Source organism: Manacus candei, unplaced genomic scaffold (genome assembly GCF_025592945.1).
Source record: "Manacus candei isolate 608988 ecotype Guabito, Panama unplaced genomic scaffold, ASM2559294v1 h1tg000050l, whole genome shotgun sequence".
NCBI classification, from domain to species: Eukaryota; Metazoa; Chordata; class Aves; order Passeriformes; family Pipridae; genus Manacus; species Manacus candei.
This window is the reverse complement of record NW_026138098.1, coordinates 34,158,775-34,184,903: the sequence shown is the minus strand read 5'-3', so window position 1 is coordinate 34,184,903 and position 26,129 is coordinate 34,158,775. Positions and strand designations below refer to the sequence as shown.

The 26,129-nt window shown below is 46.0% G+C and overlaps 1 protein-coding gene across 5 annotated transcripts; it reads right to left on the bottom strand.

Annotated features, from left to right (window-relative positions):
- Window positions 1-217: 217 nt before the first annotated feature.
- PSAP (prosaposin) lies at window positions 218-25,630 on the bottom strand. Of its 5 annotated transcripts, none has more exons than XM_051800316.1 (15): window positions 25,513-25,630; window positions 13,506-13,639; window positions 12,456-12,530; window positions 11,642-11,767; window positions 11,188-11,382; window positions 10,482-10,625; window positions 9,872-9,928; window positions 7,564-7,632; window positions 6,988-7,101; window positions 6,064-6,177; window positions 5,692-5,878; window positions 5,388-5,539; window positions 3,677-3,757; window positions 3,058-3,168; window positions 218-2,498 (listed from the first exon to the last, which is right to left on the bottom strand). In XM_051800316.1, exons 1-15 carry the CDS (start codon window positions 25,556-25,558, stop codon window positions 2,463-2,465), a joined length of 1,641 nt encoding a protein of 546 aa, XP_051656276.1. In that variant the 5' UTR covers window positions 25,559-25,630; the 3' UTR covers window positions 218-2,462. The 5 variants fall into 5 exon arrangements, with proteins under 5 accessions (XP_051656276.1, XP_051656278.1, XP_051656279.1 ...); XM_051800318.1 differs by having other exon boundaries at window positions 6,064-6,159; XM_051800319.1 differs by lacking the exon at window positions 7,564-7,632.
- Window positions 25,631-26,129: the final 499 nt, after the last annotated feature.

The following is a 26,129-nucleotide window of genomic DNA, read 5'->3' as shown; positions in this document are numbered from 1 at the left end:
AAGCCTCTTCCACCTCCCACCACGCTCAGCAGAACAGAGAGGCTTGATAGGACACGCAGCCTGCAAGGCAACGGCATCTTAATGGGAACCTGAACCCATTCAGTCCCAGATTCCCACTGACACCTTGCGATGTGCCCTCTCTCTTGGCTCTGCAGCCAAGGGGAAGCTAAACAAGATCCTTTGGCAACCAGCACACGAGGAATTGAAGCACACAGTCTTACCAGTTTACAGAAGTTTTTATTGTTCATTAGGGAAGCTTTTGTGCAAAAAAAAAAAAAAAAATAAAATCAAGACAATGTGTTTTGTTTTTTCAGAAAGCAACTGCACGTTCCCCCAGCACGACTCAAGCGGGTCAGGTGCCACAGTCCACAGGAAGGGAGAAAACTACAGGGACTCCGAGTGGCAGCACAGGATTTCCCCAGCTCACCTCGCCCCGCAGCTCGCCAGCATGGATCCTCCACTGCTAAAAAACCCCAGAAAAATAAAACCTTCCTAGCCTGTCCAGCTGCCAATGCAGCCCCACCTCCCCCCCATTAGATCCACATTAAGAGAACACTGTCCTGTTTAAAACACCAAATACCATCCTACCACACTGAGGTGTAACACAACCCATCCCTCCAGGGCAGCGATGCCAAAGGAAGAGCCCATTCCCTATCTGCTGTATCTACCCCAACTGGGATACACCACCAGAACACTGCACAAGCCTGCCAAGACAGAAAGCTGCAGGTATTTTATATCTTTAGGGGAAATTTTCCTTTTTATTTTCTTTTGAAGCATTTTCTTTTCTTTTGAAGCATTCAGCAAACAGAAGAGACGAACCTCTGTTGCCATCTGTCAGCAGTGCCCAGGCATTCAGTATGTACAGAGTAACTACAAACCTGCACTCCAGTGGTTTTCCAATGAAAAACAGTCTGCTTGCTGCTACAGCTTTGTTACTGGAGCTCCTGCTCATCCCAGACACCACAGAAACAGCAGGAGTTAGCAGCATCTTTCTGAACAGGACTGGAATTTTCAAAGCTCCACATCTGCCCAGTTGCTCCTTCCCAAATGTCTCCTCAGAGCTACTTTGGTGCCTTTGTTTTGGGGGTTTTGATCCAGTGTTTTGGGGATTAACTTGATCAGAATTACACACCAAATCCAAGGTCCATCTCAAGCAATACAAGATTCTCACTCCCAAGGGCCTGACATGTTCCCAGGGAAGCAGCCTGCCTTGAAGGGCTTTTTTGGGGATTTCAGGCATCAGTGTAATTTTAGAGAGGTGTGAAAGGCAGGCTGTGAGGTGTGCCAGCAGAGCTTCCAATACCTACTACAGTGTTCCTACCATTTGCCATCTCTACTTGCTGCACTTCCTCAGGAGGGGATCAGTGAGAACGGGTGGCAGCAGGGGAAACTGCCCCCGAGCCTCACAGCACCTCTGAAGTTTTAGATGACTGAAATATGCTATGAGAGAAAAAGCACATGAAGGAACAAATGGGCAGTTTACAATAAGCCCCATTTTTCCACACGTTCCACCCTCGATGCTGAACTCCCTTTGACATGTGCACAGCTCCTGCTGACTTGTTCCTCCTCCATCTCTCAACTCCTCGGCACCCAGCCTGGCTGCATGTGGGAAGCTGCAAGACTAAGCAGAATTGAGCAACTAGGATACGAAAAAAAGGGAGTCATTCCTTAAGTACGTCTGCATGCTTCAAAAGACTGACATCCCACTGAACAGGGCTTGGCAGCAGAACACCCATGCTTAGACCCAGGAGCCCAAGGAAATCAAAAGGATGCGATCAAAGGTTGAGGGAGGGTTTTCCTCAGCTATGACAACGCCGTGAGCCACAAGCGTGGTCGCTCCAACGCCAAAGCGTGATCACTCAAATGCACCTCTTTGGGTTACCAGTGACTCTGAAAGGTGGCTGGGCACACAAAGCCCCCTCCTCTGCATCTGTAGAGCTTTGAAAATTCCAGCCGAAGGGATTCCCGGATTCAACATTATCCCTTAAGAGTTCCCATACACAGAAAATTAACATTCCAGTCAGATGTTAAAAATGCAAAGCATGTAAGATCTTCCCAATGCTCCCCTACAGAAAGACACTTGAAAGATTAGTCGCTACCTTGTCCTTTTTTTAAATTAAAAGATAAGAGCCTTGTCTCATTTCATCTTATCTGTCATTCTTCCCAGCACCTAAAAAACACTTCAGCCTACCAATTAAAAAAAAAAAAAATCTACAACACACTGACTATTTTTAGGAGCATAACGAGTTAAACTGTACAATCAGAAATATCTTTGTTAAGTCAATGATGAAGATCTGATTCTTCAACAGCAGCACTGCTACAGAAGAGTTACAATAAAGGAACTTGTAGGTCAAATTGTTAACGAGGCAGAGAGGAGGGACAGGTGAGATACAGCTCTCTGCCAACCTCGGCCCACATGTTTTAAGAGCCATGGCAAGCTTTCAGAACTGGAAATTCTTCTTCTAGTTCCACACATGGCGTTTGCAGTGATCAACAGCCTAAAGGGAAAGCAAGAGTTGATATTAGTGGAAAAGAGCCTGTTTGCAAACCAGCGTGCATCTACACAATTCAACACCTGATTCTGAGGCAAGATCTCAGGAGCAAATTTGCTTTTCTTAAAATAAGTGATTTTGAAACAGACTAGAATAAATAATATCCTTGCCCCCACCCAGAAGCTTCAGGAAAGAAGGCTGATGACCCTTAGCCACTAAAGCCTGGCAGAGAAAGCAATGCTGGAAGCCAATTTTTAGAGCTTGATGAGAGATCATGAGACATGGTCTGTTTGCTGCAGGACCACTGACTACATATAAAGTTGACACTGTACTTTACTATAAATTCTGAAATACCAGCAGGCAGGTGGGGATAGGAACAAAATGTAGAGGAAAGTTAGCTTTGAGAAAGTTAAAGCCTATGAAAGACCCTCTAATCAAGCCAGCACCCTACTGCTTTTTTAAAGTGAAATATACCCACTTCCAAGTGTGGTAGAACCTGAAAGTGGCCATTAAGGAGCTATCAAAGACCAACAGGAAGCTCGAGGCAGAGCCCCGCTTTACGTACATTGCACTGAGCAGCAGTGTCCATGTTCTTACACCAGTAACCTGGACCCCAGACACAAGCATCGTCCCCCAGGAGAGGCTGTTTAGCTGATTCACCACAGACTCCGAGTTTCTGTGAAAAGAACAGCAAGAGAGAGTCACCACCTTTCTAATTACACCCTGAGATCTCAAGGCCATCCTTACACCCGAGTGAGTGTGGAAGCTCCCCTGAGGTGGCCGCAGGAGCTCTCACAGAGGTCACAGCAGCAGCTGAACGAGCAGCAATGAAGCTGGGATCTGACACAGGGAAGAATTAAGTTACCACAACTCCTTTTTCATATCAAGTTTCGAAAAACAGAGAGGGACTTTTCTCAAGAAGTGCCACTTAACCTCCCACCACATTCAGGGCACACCACACCCTGTCACTGAAGCTCAGCAGTGGCAGATCTTTCCTTTTGTCATTCCCTGCACTGGGCTGGCACTCAGCTGTCCATTGAGCCCCAGGCCTTGCACAACCACATTTGCTCCAAGCATTCAGTGTGCTGATTCTTATTCCAGCAGAGTTTCCATGTGCTGGGCACTGGAAGGCACACAGGACTGTATTAGAGCCTGCACTCAACCAAATCAAAGGCAATACTCACAGTGCAAACAAAAGTGGGATCCATCACCTCTGCCAGGAGTTGCACAACCACAGGTTCATACTGTTCCACAAACTGAACACACTGTAACAAAGCACAGGTTGAGAGAGTCTCCTGTTAGAGCCTCCGAAAGAAGAGGAATATGTGGTCTGCAGGCTACCCCAAACACCTCAACAGCACACTCCAAAGGGATAAAAAGCAGAGGCCTGAGCTCTGCAGATGGAAAAGGACTCAGCGTGGCACTTACCACACAGGTTTCTCCCAGCTCATACCTGCCCGCAGCTGTCTGCAGACAGGTTATGAGGAGAGAAAGGAAAGGTCAAAAGGAAGAGAACCAAACAGGACAGACTTTGGGAAAAGAACCAAGCAGGAGAAGCTTTGACTGCAAAGCTTAGTCTCTGATGGTGGAGATCACCGCTGTCCCAAGAGGAAAGCACAGGGAACCAGCTGGAGACAAACATCCTGAGCAGGACAGCAGCAAAGGAGCAACAACTCCCAAGCACTTTTACCCAAGGAGTTCCTACTCCTTTCAGATCAGGCAGCAGCAGGAGCACTTCCCATCAGGAAGAGTCTCTCTCCCTCTAGTGGAGAGGCCCTCTCCAGAGCTCAGGAAGATGCTGCTCTCAGCAGAGACTAACGGCACCATTAATAAATCGAGCACAGCTATTAAACAGCCTCGCAGCAGGAAGAGCTGTTCCACAGCTCTGCTTTAAGTCTGTATATTCTGTTGCTGGTAAAATTACAAGCAGTTGCCACTTGCTGGCACTCAGCAGCCACCTAATAAGATTTCCAGGTAAATCTTGATAGTGGTGGTCCCACAGGTGTCTCAATGGAATTAAGCCAGCCTACTTCCAATTATTCCATTAATCCCCTGAACAGGATCAGTGTTGAGGGAAAAATAAAACCTTCAGCTGTTCCCACCCACTGTTCTCAGAGGATTTACAGGCAAACCTTTCCTGACTGCAAATTAGTACAACAATCCAGCCAATCAATTCAGGTCTTTAAAAGCCTCCATCTATTCAAAGGACTGCCAACTCCCAAGGATGGGAAGTGAGAAAACCCTCTGCACCCCAAACTTCTCCCAGCTTCTAGCTGAGAAGACTATTGTAAAAACCAACAAGAGATACTGCTCTCTAGTTTTCCCAAATGCTCTGCAATATGCCCCTGCCCATGGCAGGAGGTTAGAACTAGACAGTCTTTAAGGTCTCTTCCAACCCAAACTGTTCCAAGACTCCACGTTTCACCCTTCTGTTCACCTCCATCTGCCTTGTCCTGACTGGAAGGCAGGCTGCCACACAGCAAGGCCTGTGAGGTCATTCCAGTGGTTCAGATCAAGCCCATTCCCTCTTTTTTTGTTCTGCTGCACATTAGAAGCTGTTGTGCTAACAAAGGGGAAAAACCTGGGAAGGATCAGGTTGCTGGACAGAAGCCAGTCCCAGCTGCACCTGAGGACAGTTTGTCTCCAGCCATGGACAAGGCATTTGGCCAAACACAGAGACCTCTATTATGAGTACCTGGTCATTTACAGCAGAAGTAGAGACACTTGAGAGATGGACCTAAAATTAGCATGTAGACAAAATATCAGGTGAAACAAATGAGGTTAAGCATAACTGTCACTGTAGGACCCACGTAAACACAACAAATCAACAAGGACAGTTCCCAACCCTCAACAAGACCACTGCTTTTCAGTCAGCCTCCTGCCCAAACTCCTTACCTGATCACTGACAGACTCTGGTAGGAAGTGACACACTTTTTCCAGTAAAGCTTCGATTTCAGCTGTCGTGGCATTCTTCTCTAGCTCTTTGTCTGCATAAGCCACCACCATCTTGCAGATATCACAGAAGCCACCTGCAGGTTTCACTACAACTGAGAAGGAAAATAAAAACACAAGCCAAACATCAGCGCTTAGGTAGTTCTCCTCCAAGCAGAAGGAGGCAGCCATCAGCAAAGCATCCTCAAAAGAGATCTCATCCCAGGTGAACCGCCTCCTTTGGAACACCAGGCTCCTCACTACCCACCTGGCTGCTGTGGAAGCTTGTTGGCTGCACAGCATTTCAGCATAACACACACAGCTTCAGGATTCGTTGCCTCCAAGAGCATGTCAATGACAGCCTGGCCATAGACCTCTATGAAGTCCTTGCACTGGTCTTTGACACTTCCTGGGAACAGGCGGCAGACCACTTCCATTTCATGCACAATCTCCTCCTGAAGCACAAAGGAGGGCCAGTGGCAAATGAGGGACAGAAATTTCATAAGCATGTCTTTTCTGTGCCACCCAGAAGTTTTGCTGTCATGAAGACAGGCAATAAAATTAACTTCCCTTCCCCCTCCAACACAGCCCCCTTTCAGCCAAAGCCTAGGAAGAGGTACCATGCCCACCACTTACACACCTCTGTCTTGTTGCTCTCCAAGAGGCCAGTCACTTCTTTCACCATGGTCTCACATATTTCACACAAGGAAAAAGTTTTCTCTTGAACTGAGGCCTTCTCTTGAACTGAGGCCTTCTGAGTACACAGAAGAAACACACAAACAATAAATCAGCACTGGACCACACCTGACAGGGACAATTCCTAAAAGATCAGTTTAATAGCATTCACGTGCAGCACACTCCTTTACCTAGAGCTGTACTCAAAAGGTCACACAGAACTCAAGCCCAACATTAAAGGTCTCAGTAAAAAGCCCTTCTGAATGAACAGGCACTTTGTATGACTAATTAAGACTACAATCCCCAGGCTGTATTAAGGAGGGGAGTTGAATTTAGTAGACACAAAGAAAAAAGCAATTCTACAGAGACAGAAGTCCATGGAAATATATAGTGGGTTTTAAAACACATTAACTGAGGACAAAATTTCCTAGAATTGAGAGCACCCTCCTGATTGCAAAGGAAACCTTTGGAGAAGCCAAGGCACTCCTTCAAACTCAGAACTTCAGCATTCTGACTCTGATCTCTCACCTGCACAAGCAGAGTGCTGCCCCATTATTAAAAGGGATCGAAGCATAAGTTCAAACATAAAGCAAAACTCAAATTGAGCAATTCACATTTGAGGTGTCGTTCAGAACTGCTGGAACAAGAGTTCCCATTTCAATCCTGAAGCATTACCTTGTAGCTTTGGTTCAGCGTAGGCTCTGCTGTTCTAACAAATAAAACGGTTCTCCTACTTCAAAAATCACCATCAGAAACAAGAGGAGGTCAGGAATTTATATGCAGGGAGACTTGGATTATTCTGTGCATAAAAGCTCATATTTTTCTGTCAGTTTGTTACACTAAAGCAAAAAGGAAAGCAAAGATGATAAGTACAAAAAGTCAATTTTACCTCCACAGTTTCCATTTTCACCTCATGAACCACTTGAGCTGGCACCAGAGGCTGAAGGGGGACAGACTTCACAGAAGCACAGAACCCAACCATGGCACAAATGTCCTTTGGTTGCTGGAAAAAGATGCATAAGCGATTTTTTTTAAAGTCTAGAAGACACAGCTCTTTCTACAGAGCCTGTGAGCAGGAACAGAGAACAAAGTTTTAAAAGGCTCCAACACAACCAGAAGTTTCACGACTACTTCTACTCCAAGTATTGCCAAAGCTTTTGATACGGTTACAGGCAGGACAGCTAACAGGTGAAATTTAGTAGTTCCTTTTAAAGAGGAAGAGGTTAAAAACCCCACTTAAAAACCCCATTTACCATCAGCCACACTATGCAAGCCCTTCAAAAGGAGTTGACTTAAGAGCTACCAACACCAAAACAGGCCACCAGCGTCACTTTAGACCTGCATCCACAAAGCTGCTCCCCAGCTTCAAGTAATCACAGAGGCCAATCATCCTGACTTCAGAGTTCACCCAAAAGCTGAAAGAAATGCCTAGAGAAAAAGACTTCTTTCCTCATCCACAAACTACCTTCTTTAAAGCTGCCAGTAACATCATGTTCTGCAAACAGAAACAGTTTCTCGCATTACTGAACACAGCCTACAAGAAACAAAAGTTAAGCTTGTTAAAAACCTTAGCCTAACCATTTTTACTGCAATAACTGTATTTCCAGTGTTCTTTTCACAGTAAGAGAACAGCAAACAGAAACAAAGTCTTTAAAAAGGCTTTCCAAGTATTTCTCAAAGGTTTTGGAAGCATACACTACTAAATGCAAAAATAAATGCTGGACATGAGGCAAACTGCACTAAGGAGGCCACATGATACCCAAAGTGACAAAAGCTGTACAGAGCAAGACACAAAACTTCAATTTCCCCACTTGAAGTCTACTTAAGCTAAAAAAGAGACCCTTGGTCCTACAGGTAATTAGAAGATCGTATCCCACCCTGTCACAAGCTTCCTACAGAAGAGGCTTATGCCAGAGTTAATACATCACATGCCACAACCTCATGCACAGGCAAAAGCAGCATCTCAAAGACACTGTGCTGCTTCAGACTGCTCCAGGCAGCACCTTTAAGTCAAGCCCTTTGGTTCATGCATTGTAAGAAGCAATTCTAGATATTAATGTTACAGCAACACCCACATACACACGTTCTCTCATTGAGAGATGACAGACACAAGGTCTCACAGGTCTGGGTGAATTAAAAGCCCAAATCGCTCTAGGAAGCAGGAGACTAAGGGCCTCCCACATCTTTTCAGTTCGTGTACTTTAAACATCTATACTGTTGTCCTAGATTTAAAGGTTAACCAAGAAGAGACCCCAGGACAGCTTCGCTCAACCCCCTTTGAGCTCAGACTTTAGGCCAGCAGCTGACAGGAGCCACTGGCATTGCTTTGTCCACATCTGTCCTTCTTCTAGGAGAGGGATCACATTTCCTGCTCTACTGGCCAAAGCGTAATCAAGCTGAAATCTTCGTAGCACAAGCTGGTACCTGGAGCTGGAAGTAGGACTGATGCACTGGAAGAGGCCTAGAGTCTTTCTCTGTTTTAATGACATAAATATCCCTTGTATCTGTCAACACTGAGTACAGTCACACCATGTACACAGCTAATAGAGCAAAAAGTGAACTACAAGCCCTTTAACAGCAAAAGGTGAACTACAAGCAGGCTATCATCACAGGCAAGGTGCTCACATACCTGATCCTTCTGTTGACAGGGGAGATTGGAGACAGAGGAAGAAAGGAGAAATTAAAGATAACAGTTAAGAGAGAAAACACGTCAAGCACTTGGAACTGCATATATTCTTTCCATGAAGATAATGGCATATGACACAGTCCCCACCCCAAAGATCCTTAGCACTGATAACTCACATTTAATTGCACAGTGCAGACCAGCATTACTCATTTGCAGTTATTAAGGCATCCTGGGCAAAAGACTACCTCCAAAGAGCCTGGACAACACTCGGATGGATGCAAGGTGTGGTCATAATCCAATTTCAGGGACTAACAACACACTGCATTGCAACGCTCAAAATGAGAAACCAAATGTTGCTAGAACAAAGATTGACTTCCCCCCCAACAAATGCTTAAGAAACAGGATGAGCTTCTAAGTAGCCTTCAGCAAGTGGAAACAAAAAAAGGTCACTGTGTTGCCAAATTCAGGTTCAAGTCGGCCACATATTCTACTCAGAAATTCACCTACAGTTTGTTATGTTACTTGTGGCATTTAGGGACTGCATCCCCTAGGAAAGGTTTTTTTGTTTGTTTGTTTTTAAGGTTGTGAGATCACAGCACATACAAAGAGGTGCTATGGAGGTGGTCAGAGGGAAATATATGTTGCTGCAGAAGACCAGAGCTGGTGCAGTACTACTCCCTTTCCATGGGTCCTATCAAGAGCCCAGAGAGCAGGGGCCTCCAGATAGCAGCTCCAGGGGAAGGATGTTTAGTCTTGCTTCAGGAAGAAGCAACACTCGAACTAATTTTGCAACACTGTGACAGACAACTCTAATATACTCTAATATTGGTGGGGAGGGGGGAAGTGGTGTAAGTACAGGACTGAGATAAAAAGAGTATAAAGGAACATGAGTAATGTATCTTCCACATTTCAAATGATTCGAGTGCCTTTTGCACCACAGAAGTGAATCGAAAGGAAGTGCTAAAGAAAGCATTCTGAAACTGAAATCAGTATCCAATTAAACGCCAAGTTCAAAGCATCAACACCCAGACTTACAGGGCTCTCCCCCAGAGCTTTACTGTAGTACATGATCCCTGTTTCCAAAGAAGTTAGCTACACAAATCAGAAAAATTAACTGAGAGTAAGTACTATATTCTGCTGATCTTACCATGTGCATCATCATCTGGATAGCCAAGTCAGAATATTCAGAGATATAGGTCTTGCACTGCAGGAAGGGGGAAAAGAAAGTCTTGTGACTATCAAACCACTTGTGCTGTAGAGTTCATCTAGAATTTTCTAATACATCTCAAGGCATTAATTTACCTGCTCTACTTAATAACTATTCTGCTGTCTTTCAGAGCTTGTCCCAAATACAAGACAGCATTTCAGGTTACACAACCACTTCACAAATAATTGCTTATCTGAGGAGTCCTTTTCTCTTCCACTCAGGGCAAAAAAGTCCTCCCCCTACTGATATGACCACATTACCCCGCCAGATCACTTTGGTGAAAAAGGCCCTTAAGGGCTAGAAGCAATCTGGAGCGTCTTTCTCCTCCTCCCCAGTCCCACACACGCCCCTCACCTTTCCTGACCATCAAGTTTACAATTTCAGTGTTACTGCTATACTATGTAACTATTATACCCTGTATCCTACATGGAACACAATCCCCTTTGTGTTATTAAACAGAGAATACAATAGAGGGGATTAAGGCCCCGAACAAACTATTTTGTGTCTGCATTCAGGAACAATTTTCTTCCAACTAGAAAGGACAGCTCACCATATCGGACATTCCGGGTCCCAAACGGTCACACTCCTCCTTGGCATGAGCAACCAAAGACTTCACAAAAGATGAGTTTGTCTTCACAGCTTCCTGAACATCAGTGACCAGCTGAATGCAATCCTGGCACACATCCCCACTCGCCTGGACAAAGAAGGAAAGGAAACCGAAGTTGATGTTAACTTCTCATAACATGTTTTAGAAGCTTCTGTTACTACCGAGTTTTACAAGCTATTGTGAGCTATTTACAAACCTTAGCAAATAATCTGTAGAATACTTTAAAGCCTGAGCTAATACAGAGACAAGCTACTGCTGGTATGTGCACCAGCCACTAGATGGAGATTAGGTACATACTTGGCTTCAAAACCGAGATAACAGTCAAGATACCCAATCTTCAGCATCTCTTGGTTTTGTTACAGACCACAGCGGGAAGGTTTCCCAATCTGGCATAGATCTTACCAGCTTCACCCACAGTAGCTTGTTCTGCACCCACTCACTGTTTAACTCCCACACTCTGCCTTGCTACCAACACTCAGCCTCTGCTCCCAAGCTCATCGGCCCATCTACTCCCCTTTGTCAACTATTTGTTCTTTTCCAATCAACCTCTACGTTCAGAGAGACAAATGCTTCCCCTGAAGGGCACAGCTGCAGAACTTAATCCAAAATTATGCATAGGGTCCACACTGGAACAGCCCTGCACCCTTACCTTAGGCTTCTGCTTGGGTTTGTCCTGAGGGTAGAGGAGAAGAGGCACGTTAGCCATGAACGGGGATGCCAGTTCAGAGAAATCCAGCTCTGGAATCTTGTTGGTCTGGAGCTGTTTCTGAAGCTTCATGGCTGCAAGGTGCTTCTGCAGGGACTGGCACAGGGCGAGGGCACTGCACACAACCTCAGGTTTATCCTAGGGGGGACAAGATACACTCATAAAGCCCCAAACTCACGTCGCTTTTGTATGAAGTTTAGAGTCATTCAGCTGAAACGTGACAGACGAGGAAAATGTTTCATAGCAAGGAAGCAGGCTTCCAACTCACACTACTCACTGCAACACCAGTGATCCACACAGGACTGAAGGATCACATGCACAATCTCATGCAGAAGAGAAACTTGGGCATCATCGGAGCACGACTTTTAAATCCAGTGCTTGAAAATTTTCTACTTACTAGCTCTTCTTTGATCATATCCATGATAACTGGCAGGTAGGAATCCACAATTTCTTTGCACTCAGACACCAGGCCTTGGTCAGGAAGAAACTCGCACGTCTTTTCCAAGTAAGAGCGGATCTCCTCCTGTGAAAGATGAGGTAGGCATGGATAGATTATCCCTCTCTCAAATGCTCCTTCCATTGCCAAAATGCACAATACAAAGCCTAAAACAAGCTCCTTGGACTCAGATAGGTCCAGGCAGTGGGAAGCACAACTAGACTGAGGTTTTACACTGTAAGTCTGTTTTCCCCAGTCCTGACCTTTGATGAGACCCTGCCAAAGTGAAAACATGCAATACTGCTTGCAAGGCCTTGCCAGAGTTGAACATTTACATTTAAAGAGGAGGAAGTGAAATTATGGACTAGGGGGACAGTGACTTGTTTATACAAAGCACTCACAGATTCATAAAAGAAAAAGGGAGTAAGTGCCCTCAAAACCAAACAAAGACCAGTTGGTGTAATCGTCCACTTCTAGAGTCTGCAATATCCCACCTTTTAAGGCTGATGGCCCATTGGCACAAGAACAATTTTATTAAGCACCTACAGTCAATCAGGGATGTGTTAAAGCATGAGAGGTTCTAGAATTTGCTAATTTCTAAACCAGTAGAGGTTGTTTAAAAGCCTTTTCCCATATACTCTAGTCCCTTTCAACATCTGCTGCTTATGTTAGGAAAACAACACAGCCAACTGTTCCACCCCCTCATCACGAGATCTTGTTAGGTCCATGAAATCAAAGTGTGTTTTGGGGTGAGGAGAAAGGGAGCTCTGCTTACCTCAGTGCCATTATCCTTCAAAACCTTGCCAGCCACCGTCACAAGCTCCTTGCACAAGTCACAGGGGATACTGCTCTGGAGAGAGAAGCAGACAGTTACTCTGAGAAAGACTTAAGTGCTGTAAGGGCAGGGTGTAAATAACACAAACACCAAGAATGGAAATTAAGGAAGAAATACTGGCTGAGGCTGGGGTGGGAAGAGGTGTTTGAAACAAAGAGTGAGGCTATGTCCAGCTCCAGTTTCTTCAGTAAATCAACAAGGCATGAAGAAGCTGGCATGCTACCACCTATTCATTTCTACTAGTCCCAGTCCCTTGAAGCATACTGTCCCAACAAGCCTTCTCCTGAACCTTTTACCTTACTCTTCAGAGAGTTCACACTTGCTAGCATGTAAGAACATTCCAGGCAACTTCCCTCATTTTAGTTGTGCTCTGAGATTTCTCCCTTCCCCTAATTTCCCCTAAACTGAAATATCTCAGCAGAGACATAGCCAGTGTGGACTGAATGCCTCTGTAAGTAAAATGCCTCTGGCACCCCTACAAAGTTGTGAAACAACACCCTGAACTACAGCTACACCTAGTAAAGCAGCCCTCACCTTCAGTGCAAATGCAACTTGAAAGGCTGCACTAAACGTAACATTTCTACCACTATTTGTCATGGCTTTCATAATTTAGCATATGCTGGAACATGAACTTTTGAGAAAGACCTAAAGAAGCACACGGCTGTTTTCGTAATAACTCACTGCTCAAGTGGACTCCATGAATTAGGGGTCAGCAATAAAGAGGAACGAGTGAAATCCACTAGCTCCATTCCATACATTGCTCCCTGATTGTGCAACAGGTCACGGGAGAAGTCAGCAGACAAGTTGTGCAAGGCAGAGCAGCGAAAAGCAACCTTCCTCTAGCACCTAAATTAAGGCACAGCCATCAAAGCAGAGCCAGATGTAACACTTAAATCCAATCAGAGACTTGGGAAGCCTTCCTCAGCACGTGGGAACCGGCCACCTCGGCAGCAGGTGGCAGGGGAAGAGGTGTGAGCAGTGGGTACTCACTACTGCAGGCTTGTTCCAGACGTTCTGCTGGCAGTGCTTCACCGCCCCGCACTGCGATGCTGTGCGGATGCTCTGGCACCACACCTCCGGCCCCTTCACACACTCCTTCTGCCACAGCACAGGGCTGGCCACAGCTGCCAGAGAGAAAAACAACCCTCCTTCAATGATTTCTGCTCCAAAGCAAGCAGGTTAACGCTGCGCAGTGTAACCGCCTCCTCTCCAGTACATCACTTCGGTTTATTAATGTTTTTTAAGCACATTTCAATCCAGCAATTTGAGCTGAAAGACGAGCCCCAAACACAGATTTACACAAAGAACGGGAAAAACCACAACAGCTGAAGCTCCTTCGTGAAGTGCCCGAGTCTCAGCACCTTGGTGTATTCCCACCATCAGCCACCTTTAGTTAAAAAAAAAAAAATTCCAACAAAATACAAACTGCCACTTTACTGAGCACACAAGAACTATCAGATGACTTGAAACAGGGAAACTGTTCATTGCAGAAATCTACACTTCGAACAGTTGATTCCCAAGGCTACAACCTCCCTGTTCTCCTGTTCCACTGTCACTTCAACTCTGAACCAGCCTGAAGTTGCTGCCTGCATTCCTCCTCCCACGTGAACCACCCTGTTCTCACACAGCTACTGAGAGAGGGAGGAAACTCACTGGATTAGAAGCCACAACAATGTACACATTACATGGAAGACTTAAGAGCAGGTACACACCAAAACACTGATGATAAACAGAAGGTTTTAATAAACAACCCGAGGAATGTTCTATCATAGTTTTTAAACCACTAAATCTATTTATACTTGTTTTGTTTTTTTTCTCTTGGTCAGCAATTCAACTGTGTACAGAAATATCTGTGGGGGTGAAAAGAAGTATCAGTCCTTATCTGGACATGACCTACCATCCCACGTGGAATTGCCTTCCAAACCTATAAAGTTTTCAAGTAAAATACACAATGGCATTTCTGGACAGTTTTCCTAAGGAAATGTAAAACATCTGCACTATGAGTAAGCAATAGGAAAAGTGAATCAACTGCACCTTTTTGCTGACTTTCCAAGCTTCTTTTTAATTGTGCTGTCTAGACTGGACACCCAACTGCTCCCAGGTTCTAAAACCATCCTATCTGTCAAGCAGGCTCAGTTTCTTCAGCAATGCCCTATGCTACACTAACCTATGAAGAAACAACTCCTATAATCCTACAGCAAACAAGTTCCAACAAAATCTACCATGGTCCAAAGCCTACAAGGCACTGCTGTCAAAGTTCACAATAACTAAAACATCAAAACAAAACACAAACCCAACCTGTTCTAAGCCATTACCTGTACAGGTGGTGTTGAGGATCTTTACATCAATGCTGCTTACACATGACAAAATCCTGTAAAATTACACTGTCAGCCAAGAGGCAGGAGTTAAGCTGTTTCATCCCTACAAAGTTCTAGTAAGGTTACAGCAGATGAACCATCACTTCTCCATTTCTCATGTTTTGTTCTGAGCAATGAGGGGATCGATGCAACAGCTGAACTACGAGTGCACGTACCAGGTGCACAGCCACCACACATCAAACAGCCACACAAACCCTGCTTTATAGGTGGCATTCTGCAGCCTTCTCAGCTGTTGATTTAATAAAGCCTGTTTACACTGGATTTCAGAGGAATGACCCATTTATTTCAAGAAAGACGTGCTTTGAACGCTTAATCTTTTACACAAGAGCTTGGAGCTTGCCACCCTCTCTCCCAGCAAAAAGCCCTGATTGCACATTGCTGAGCAAGACAGCACACCAGGACTGCTTGTGAAACTGTAGGGGGGAAAAAAAGACTTCAAAGCTCCTAATAACGTATGGTCAGCAAAATATTTACAGCCTATTCTAAACTCCAGCATTATGGATCTGGGAACATAAGAACAGTTGATTTTCAAAGTCAGACTGGCCAGCCAAAGAGCTGTCAGCTCTGGCAGGGTGACAATAACCAAGTATACACTTGGTTGAGGGAAAGTTATTCTTCTCTTTTAGATACTGGCATTGAACAGTGCTAAGAAGGCTCTGGAAGGCAGAGTCAAGCTCTGAATAAAGTAAAGCAAGACCTGGACTTTAAACAGTGGAATTAAGGGCTCCCAACTATTTACAAGTAAAGCTTTTAACCTATGCCTTTATTTCTGTAAATCAAAGGAAATTACTGCCCCTACATTGAAACTTACTGTAAAACTCCAAATCTAAACTATATAACTCAAATTACAGTTATTCCAAGCAGTTTCTCAAAATCTTGATCTAAGAGAATGTTTAAAGCCAAACTGAAGCATTTGTGCTGTAGCTTGCACTGGTTTGATCTGCCTCTTAATGACCTTTGAGGTTCTTTTTGCTTCTTTAAGATCCTGTCACTGCATGACTTTTCAGATCCATACCAGCTTCAGCAGAATGTCCAACAGCTAATCTTGCTGCTCCTTCCTCATAGTCTTAATAACAGGTCATTAATAAGTGAATAGGGCCGAGCAAGCTTGGACATAGGTTTAATTAGAGTGACCTTCTCTTAGATGGATGGCCTTACAAGGCTAAGTGAGCTCCATCTGCCCGGGTTTGGGATTAGAGTTGTCCTTCTCCTAGGATGACTGCCAGAAGGCTAAAGAGCTCATCCTGCCCAAGAATGTAGTGTATCTGGTCCTACAGTTTTGGGCGACCCTACCGAAGGCATGTACCATTGCCAGCATAGCTTGCAAGCACATAGGGGTGCACAGGTTTCATTCCTACTGGAACAATTTGGGCATATCTTACATTTCCTACTTTGCTATCACCTATCTATACACAATCTCCAGGAAATACCCAGGAACACCCCTTTGTCCTGACCACCCTGTCAGGGTGTAACAGAGCAAACCAAATATATCCAGAACACGTCAAACTTGGGCAGTACAGACATGGTGTTTGTTCTCAGACAACTGCAAGAGAAGTGTAGGGAACAGAACAAAGGTCTTTATGTAACCTTTGTCGACCTCACCAAGGTTTTTGATACTGTGAGCAGAGAAGGTCTATGGCAGATTTTGGAATGTTTAGGTTGTCCCCCCAAGTTCCTTAAAATGATCATCCATCTCACTCCATGATGATCAGCACAGCCAAGTCAGATATGGCAATGCACTTTCTGAGCCCTTTCTAATTACCAATGGTGTGAAACAAGGCTGCGTTCTCGCTCCAACCCTATTCACAGTCTTTTCCAGCAGGATGCTCCAAAGGGCCACAGCAGACCTTGAGGATCAGGACGGGATCTACATCCGATACCGTACTGATGGAAGCCTTTTCAACCTCAGGTGACTGAAGGCCCACACCAAGACCTTAAACCATCTTGTCCAGGAGCTGCTTTATGCTGATGACGCCGCCCTTGTTGCACACACAGAAGCAGCCCTGCAGCGTTTAACATCCTGCTTTGCAGATGCTGCTGAGCTCTTTGGGCTAGAAATCAGCTTAAAGAAGACAGAAGTTCTCCATCAACCTGCACCTCAGGAAGTCCCCCATCATCCCCACATCACCATTGGCCAATCAGAGCTCAAATCAGTCCAGCAGTTTAATTACCTTGGCAGCCTCATCTCCTCAGATGGTAAGATTGATGGAGAGATAGACAACAGGTTGGCAAAGGCATATAGTGCCTTTGGAAAGCTTCATAAAAGAGTTTGGCAAAATAAACACCTGAAGAAAAGTACAAAGATCAGTGTTTACAGAGCCATAGTGTTGTCTACTCTCTTATATGGATCTGAATCATGGGTCATCTACTGCCACCACCTGCGACTCCTGGAACGCTTCCATCAATGCTGTCTCAGTACAATCCTAAACATCCACTGGTCAGATTATGTGACCAATACATCTGTTCTAGGACAAGCAGCAGTCACAAGTATTGAGGCCATGTTGCTGAGAACACAGGTCCTTTGGGCAGGGCACGTCTCGAGGATGAAGGACCAACCACCCCCTCCCTAAGATCCTGCTCTATGGTGAACTTGCCACCGGCAGCTCCAAGAGAGGAGCCCCGAGGAAAAGATACAAGGACTCCCTGAAACAACATCTCAGCCTTGGCCATATTGATCACCATAACTGGTCTACTCTGGCCTCCAACTGGGAGGTCTGGAGACACACCAGCTGCTGATGCCTTTGAGAACGCAGCAGGATCACCCTGGAGGAGAAAAGACAACGCAGAAAGAATCGTGTCTTGCAGGATTTACAACCTAAGGAGTCTTTCTGCTGTGCCTTTTGCAGCCAGTCGTGCCTATCTCATATTGGCCTTTTTAGCCACCAACACGCTTGTGACAAACGTGGGTAGAGCCCTTCCCAAATCTTCGTTCGCGAAGCCCGGCCATGATAATGAATAAGTGCATAACAAAAATACTACGCTTCAGATTTATTCTTACTGATCAGCTTTTTTGGCTGTGTATCTTTAACAAACTCTGTGCTGCGTGGCTTCTGTATCAAACATGCTCACACAGTCAGAAATGCTCTGACTTGTTCACAAGGAGAGGGAAAAAAAAGGCTTAAAATTAGATTGATCTTTGACAGTGTATTAATTAACCAATGCCTCTGACTTCTCTGCTTCTCTGCATCCCATCTCACCAGCTTGTAAGGAGAAAAATGAGGAGTTTCACAGCCACATTTTGTTCAGAATCTGCTCAAAGCATTGCCACTGGGCACAAGGTCACTTGGAATTTGAGAATAAGGGCATTAATGCTACCTACCACCCCCTACAGAGGGCCAAAGACAATCTCAGAAGAACTTGGGAGCAGAAGGGACAGTGAGGCATAAGAAAACTGTTCATAAGCCACCAAACAGTGAAAACTAGTTTTAGGATGGAAGCAAGCACTCCAAACCCTTTCTCACTGGTATTATTTAAAGTCCTCACTCCTGCACAACATCAGAGGATGAGGAGATGCCACTATACCTACAGACTTCTATTAAAAGAAGCCCACAGGTTCAGGAAACCTGATTACAGCATGAGATGAACACTCACCTACAGAAACAGAAAATGGTGGAACAGCAGTGCCCTTTCACCTGCAAATGACACTGGGGAAGTTCTTTCCTTCTGAGAAGACAACTCTAAATTCCATGTTTTCAGTGCAGATCATTCTGGTCAAACAGTGACCAGGCAAATCTGTTTGTCAGGGCCTCACATGGCTGGCACGTTTTACAAAGCAGCTACAGAACAAAGACAACACACTGATCATGGCTTCTTTTCTTCCATCTTCTACAGTGACTTCAAATAGAGCTAAATTTGTATTAGTTTATTCTCTATCACGGGGGAATACTTTTGTTAGATGTCTAATATGAAAGGATGTACCTTCATTGCAACAATATCCACCACCCTTCCTTTCTGAACATCCTGGGTAAAACACACAAAACTAAAAAACTCCGCATTAATTCAGATCTTGCAGATTCAGAAAAGTACAGCCTGAAATCCTTTACTGTTCCCACTTTTCCCCTTTAGTCTGTTCTATTTAATTATGAAACAGCATTTTGCAATCATATATTAACTTACAACAAAGGCAAATGTGCCAATGAAGTGTGTTAAGACCTTGTGCTGTCTCAGAACAAAAGAGTTTTGACCCTTAACAGTTTTCTGCCCTCCAAACAGCCTTTGCTTCGAGAGGTGCAACACCTAAACACGGCATTTCACATTCCCAGCAGCAGCCCAAGAGAAAGCAAAGCACTGTCACTTACAGTGACAGCTCTCAACACCTGCTGGGTACACTCAAATGCATAACAGTTATCTCTGGCCTCCTTTTCTTTTATATATTGTTCTTTATCTAAGGTCATCCGTTTTTAAACAGCATTCTCCCTTCTCTGTAGGTTAGCTCTCAACAGTCACACCTCATGCCCACCCAGATCTGCCCACCCCTTTCCTTGAAGTTCTTGCAAGCCACTGTTTTTAGAGCACTGAACAAGTTTATCTGTGAAGGCCAGGGTCTTTCCTTAGTCATCCTCTTCACTGGTTCCTCCCTCCTTGAACAGCTTCAGAGATATGGCTTCTTTAATTTAACAAAAAACGGCCTTTGCTCTACCAAGTTTTTCCTAAACTACACAAGAAAATGGAGGAGAAAAAAGATCTATACCCGCTCTCACCTCTGTGATGTTCGTGTCTAACAGACAAGAGAAATCCTCTCCTAGAACAAGCATTGCCCCAGAAAGCCTGAAGCCCAACAACATGATCAAAATACTCCCAGGGTAGAAGGGTAACAGCAGAAAAGGAAGGAGAATCATATGATTTGAGGTCCAGGTCAGCACCCCAACACTATCAAAACACCAGGAACACAGTCCTGCCAGTGACAGTTGCCAGGAATCCATATAAAAACCAGTTTAAAGGCCATGAAGATAAAGGGAAACCTGCAACTCACTCCCACAGTGGTTCTATCCTATTACTTCAGCAACTGTGCATTGTTTCACTTCTCCAAAGCAGCAAATGCTAATGTTCACCTCCTTCCTCCACACCTGGATTGGAAACATGAACATACAGACAGGTTTAGGGTAGCAGAGGTGAGAGCCTCCTCAGAAAATACCACCTTTTCTCCTTGGAAAGCCTACAGAGCCATGCATGTGGAAGCACAGCTCAGTTCATCATTCCTCTCCAGGAAACAGGAACCTAAAATGTCTTACAATGGTTGTAATGTCTGGATTACCATCCTGCAAGGACAGCTACAGGAAAATCAATAGGTAATTACCTGTCTTGAGAAAAACCTTCCATTCCCTCAGGCATTTGTATTACTCATCTTCCAAGGAGAGCCAGCCTGAATTTTTTCCCTGAGATTCTCAAAAAAGCATCCTAAGAAATCCCATCCAAAGCTGTACTGAAGCTACTAATCAAACTTCCATGATTGTGCTTGAAAGTTAACACCTTATACAAGTTTCTATGAACAGGGATTTGAATGGGCCAGACCAGATTCGCTAAAGAGCCAAAGGATGAACCAGAAAACTATCACCCAGGACACAAAGGAATTCAACTTGAAGGCTTCAGCCTCCTCCAAACCAAACTGTTAGAAAACCCCTGCTGTGAGTAACATGGTTACAGAAGAATTAACCTGTAAATTGGGGGGGACCCAAAACAGGAAAGCACTGAGCTGCTCTTCACCTCAAAGGGTTGAAGTCAAATGTGCAAGACAATTTGGGGTGCTGTCAACTCTTATGCCTTAACAGTCTAACTTGTCCAAGTACATTAACATATTCATCAGGAGGGGATGTTTTTTCCAAGGTTTCTCGCTTAGTAATGTTAAAACAAAAAAGGCCATTCCTTATCTCCCAGAAACACCCACAGACCAAGTGAATCTATCAGTCTCTGCCACTCTGTGCTCTGTTAGTGACTTTTCCCCACTTCTTTTGAGAACTGCAAAAGCCAAGTGTTTTTAAGTTAAAGAAGTCGAGAGGGATCAACTTCTCACCACCAAGTCTTACAAAGTGTCTACAAGTCAAAGAGTGACCTCAATCTGAAGTTATTTGAAGGGCTCAATACTCCACAGCCTCTCTGGTCAGTTAATGAGTAAAACTTCAAAAGCTGTAAACACATCACACACCAGTGACTCTTGCCAGAGGGCTACTACCCTCTGGATTAATGAGGCAGTAAAGTGACCACAATATTTGAGAGATTATAGGCAATTGACAGAAAAATTAGATGAAATCTGGCTGGCTGTTATTAGCATTCCAGTTAAAATTCAGAGTCTTCCTGTTCCACATCTACTGATGAAAAACCAAGCACGAAACATTTCTAACCAGTGTGATTCAGAAGAAATGAGTTAACAACCACAACCAGGCTCTTCCCCAAAGTGGGGAACAGGTTCTCATTTTGGCACATGCCTCTGCCTCAGGTGCTCCCTCGCTTCCCTCACCAGCAGACAAGTATGGCAAGAGGAGCAGTTCGTGTATGTACAAGAAATCACAATAAAGACAGCAGAGAACTGGGTGAGCTGAGACAGTAAAATCACCTCTACTGTCCCAATAAATTGTCCCAGTTACTGCAAAGGTTGCAAGGGAATAATTTCCAGACAGGCCAGAGGTCACTGTCAAGCAGGCCCTGGCTTCTGCCTGAGATTCTTCTATGACAGAATCTACAAGAGATAACTGGATGTTCAAGGGCATCTGGTAGTCAGTCAGCAGGAGACAGTGGTCCCATACAATACATTAAGATACTCCCAAAAAGTTATGAGAAGCATTTTTCCCTGCAGATGCCTGTAGAAATACACCACAACATGTTGGACATACTTATTGCCCATGTCCATTATTTCTGGTTTTGTTTTGAGAGGGTTTTTTGGGGGAGGAGGATGGGACAGATTTTGTGTGAGTCCCTGCAGAATTCCTGTACTTAACACCCCCTTTTCACCAGGCAAACATATCCACACCACAAAGAGTGGGGAAATCTGCTATCTGACATCTGAAACCAAACACTGCCCCACGACCAAATACAGAGAAGCACTGCCCTAAAATACACACACTTCAAAGACCACAGAGGCAGCCCTTTTAAATTGCAACAGGAACTCTGATATCTTAATAGCAGCAAATTAACTGGGGGGGGGGGGAAAGCTGCTACATTAAAAAAAGTAAAATAGAAAGTGAAAGAGTAAAGAAAAAACAAACAATCCCTTTTTTATGTCATACAGTTCTAAGGCGTTGCCCCAACCTACTTTGAAGAATCATATCTACGTGAGATACTGAAACAAAAACCCAGGGGCAGGCAGCAGCAACTGGCCCTGCTTCCCCCACAGGCACAAAATAAAAACCTTCCTGCATTTTCTACCAGAAAAACCTTTCCTGAAATAGCACAGCCCAACCTCCTGGAGAGCCTCAGCCGCATCAGGTGACACAATGAGTTTTGCTGACAAGCTCCCCCTCTCTTGCTCCACCCTCTCCATCCTCTGGGCGCTCGGAGGCTCCCAGAACAGCTCCTCGGTGGTGTGTGGAGCAGCACAACCCGAGTGCAAAAAGCCCGCACTGGGCTCGGGCAGCTCTGCGGATGTGATGGTGCATTCGCCAGGCGTGGCTGAGCAGGAAGAACGGCCTGCTCAGCTCCTCCAGACACAACCGAGAGCCACTCTTTCTATTTATAGACCTCGGCACACACGGCAGGGATTGTGCAAGGGCAGGTTTACACAGGGCACATGACTGGGGCGCTATCAAAGCGCCGCTGCGTTGTGACGGCTGTGAGGTGCCTCAGACCCCGTTATTCCTCCAACAAAACAGGGCCTTCATTTTTATATAATCACAGAATCATTTAGGTTGGAAAAGCCCTCCAAGATTGAGTCCATCCTGTGACTGATCCCCACCTTGTCACCCAGCCCAGAGCACTGAGTGACACATCCAGTCATTCCTTGGACACCTCCGGGGATGGGGACTCCACCACCTCCCTGGGCAGCCCCTGCCAAGGCTTGACCACCCTTTCCAGCAAGAAATTCTTCCTGATATCCAACCTGGCCCTTCCCTGGCACAGCTTGAGGCTGTTTCCCCCAGTCCTGTCCCTTGTTCCCTGGCAGCAGAGCCTGACCCCCCCGGGCTCCCCCCTCCTGTCAGGGACTTGCAGAGCCAGAAGGTCCCCCCTGAGCCTCCTTTTCTCCAGGCTGAGCCCCCCCAGCTCCCTCAGCTGCTCCTGGTGCTCCAGCCCCTTCCCCAGCTCCATTCCCTTCCCTGGACACACTCCAGCCCCTCAGTGCCTCACTGGGGTGAGGACACAGAACTGGACACAGCCCTGGAGGTCCCTCAGCGATGACAGCACAGGGACGGGCACTGCCCTGGGACTGCACCCACACCATGGCTGGGACAAGACACCTTCCACTCTTCTCCTAATTTAACCTAAAGCAGTGGGCTGCACCAGCCTGGCACTTATTGTTAGGAACCACACTCATAACCAGCCTGCAAACCACAGAACACAGTCCCATTATCTGCTTTATCCACATCCTCCAGAAAATTCAAGCCAGGCTAACTTAGCCTTCAAATTTCCTGTCACCAGATGTTCTGACCAGCGTTTGCTGGAGGAATTATATGTTAACTTGAATCTTCCCTCCTTCCAAGGTTTAAGTCTACTATTTTGGGAAGGGGTGTAAAATAATCAAATCCTCAAAGTTTGTACTTTCCACTCCCAGCTTAACTTTCATTTTAGAAAGGAGGGGGGGAGGGAAAAAAAAATCAGCTAAAGAGAAACTGACTGCTGTTTTAACAGCACGCCCAGCCGTCCTCCTTTCCTGGCCTCAAAGACAAGCAATAATCAGAGTGTGCATCAGTGGTCCAGAGATGCCAGGACCTGTCCACCCTGCTTTAATTCCTTTGTGCATCCCTTAAAGGGAAGATGCACAGAAGCCCTGTAAGTAGGTCAACCAAAAACCCTCATGGCCTGTAAGCCAGCCAAGTGACTCCATTAAGATACGCCAAGGGTGGCTGAATTTTTACACAGATAATTAACCAGCTCAGGAGACGAAAACGGTGTTTCAGGTTGTCACAGCAAAATCTTCAGAAAAATCTGCACAGTAAGAGAGTCAATTAGTATTCGTAACAGAACCTTGGTGGAGAAAAGACGGTGTTTATTTGTGTTAAAACAGGGACTTCCTAAAGAAAAACAGGCCCGACGAGTCTCCTGCCACACTCAGTTGCATACCATGCCTTTAACAGGTAGGCCAAGTGAAGTCTTGTTGCTGAACTGGTTTCTCATTACAATTTCCCTAAATACACTAGTGGGAAAGCTGGTGGATACTTCAAGGTGAATCCTTTTCACTTTTAAAGCACAAGAAGCTGCAATGATTTTAGCGATTTGGAAACGGTCCCAGGAGTGGTAACTGATGGCAGCTAACTCAGTGCAAAGCAGACTCAAAAGACACCATTAACGCAGATAAATATGCAGAGTGAAAGCTGATATTTGCTTTCTTGCTTCCAGCCTGAAAAGTCTGAGGTTCTCCATTACACTGTCATATCAGCATATTAAATATTATCAGTCTATCTAGGGGAAGGTGTCCCTGTACATGGCAGGGGGGTTGGAAATAGATGACCTTTAAGGTCCCTTCCAACCCAGGCCATTCTATGACATTAAAACTACAATAAAGCACAAGACTAATGTATAATCATGAAAGATTTCATAGGCATTATCTGCTGTCCTCTGCCAGGTGGTTATTCCTGTGGCCTTTAAACAGCCGGGCAGGCTTTTTTTTTTTAGTTGACTTGTGAAATGCTGCAGGTTAAACTTGTAAGCAAATAAGCTCTAGGATTACAGTAGTCCCAATTAGAAGAAAACTCTCTGAGTAATTGTGCACATCACTGTACGAGTCCTTCGATTTTGGGGGTTCTAGCTATTCCGTGCCACAACCCAAAGGTGTATTACCACTCCTGTCAGACTACACATCGCTTCTGTCAAGCCTCTGCGGTGTACGAAACACAAGGGCTGCTTGTTCTAACCTACAGTCCTAGTGCTAAAAGGAGAATAACAGCTATTCCCCCCAGCACTTCCACTGCTGCGACAACAGGTAACGAGACAGCAAGCAGCAAAATTAGTGGAATTTTCCATCTGGAGTAATGGAAACACACTACAGCAAAGGCTACCTCTCGCCATCTGCAAGAGGATTAGCAGCCATCTCTCCCTGAAATGACGAAGATAAACAGCGCTGCTGGCAGAAGAAGCAGTCCCCACCAACACGGTGCCTGAGACGCCCGATCCGTGTCGGATGTGGATGCGCAGGATCAGGAAGTCATTTCCATACCAGCACCGGGAAAGGCCGGTTCCTCACCGGGACCACCCCGACCCCCCTTCTCCCTGGCGCTATTTTTGGGCGATTCCCCCGCCGCCGCCCCACACACGGCCCTTCCACCACAATCGCCCCGAAGGCACCCTCGAAACCACCCCATGGCCGCCGCCTCCTCTCTCTGGGATCCGGTCCTGCTGTGGGAACACAAACAGCGTTAGGACCGGCCTCCCTCCCGCCACCACTCCACTCCCCCATCCCGGGCACGCCGGGCGCTGAGGGCAGCTCTCCCCGGGCGCGGTGGGGAAGGGGCCGGGGAGGTGGAGGCAGGGCTCACCGGCAGCGAGGAGCCCGAGGAGGCTGAGGAGCAGCAGCCGCGCCATGATCCCGTTCCGTGCCCGTCTGCAATGCGGCGCCGCCGGCACCGCCCGCCACCGCCCTTATATAGAGGCGGGGGGCGCACGCGCGCGCGGCGCCCCGCCCCCCGCGCAATGGCGGGGAGGGGGGGGGGGCGCGTGAGGGGCGCGAAATGGCGGCCGGGAGGGGCTGAGGGGAGCGCCGGAGCCGCCCCTCCCCGGAGTCCCCGCCGCTTGAAACGGCGCTGTCCGCGAATAAAAAAGCCCTCACAGCCGAAAAAAGGCGCCTTTTGCCTCCACGGGCAGTAGAGCCCCCAGAGGGGGCTGGCGGGTTCTGATGGAGGCGCACACCAACATGGAATGAGAGTGTTAAAGGGTTGAAATGGACCTGAAAGCTCATCTCACTCCAGCCCCCCTGCCACGGGCAGGGATGCCTCCCACTAGACCAGGTGGCTCAAGGCATTATCCAGCCTGGCTTTGAACGCTGCTGGGGTTGCAGCATCCACAACCTCCCTGGGCAACCTGGGAGTGTCTAACTATGGTCACAGCAACGAATTCTTCCCAATACCCACCCTAAATTTATCCTCTTTCAATTTGT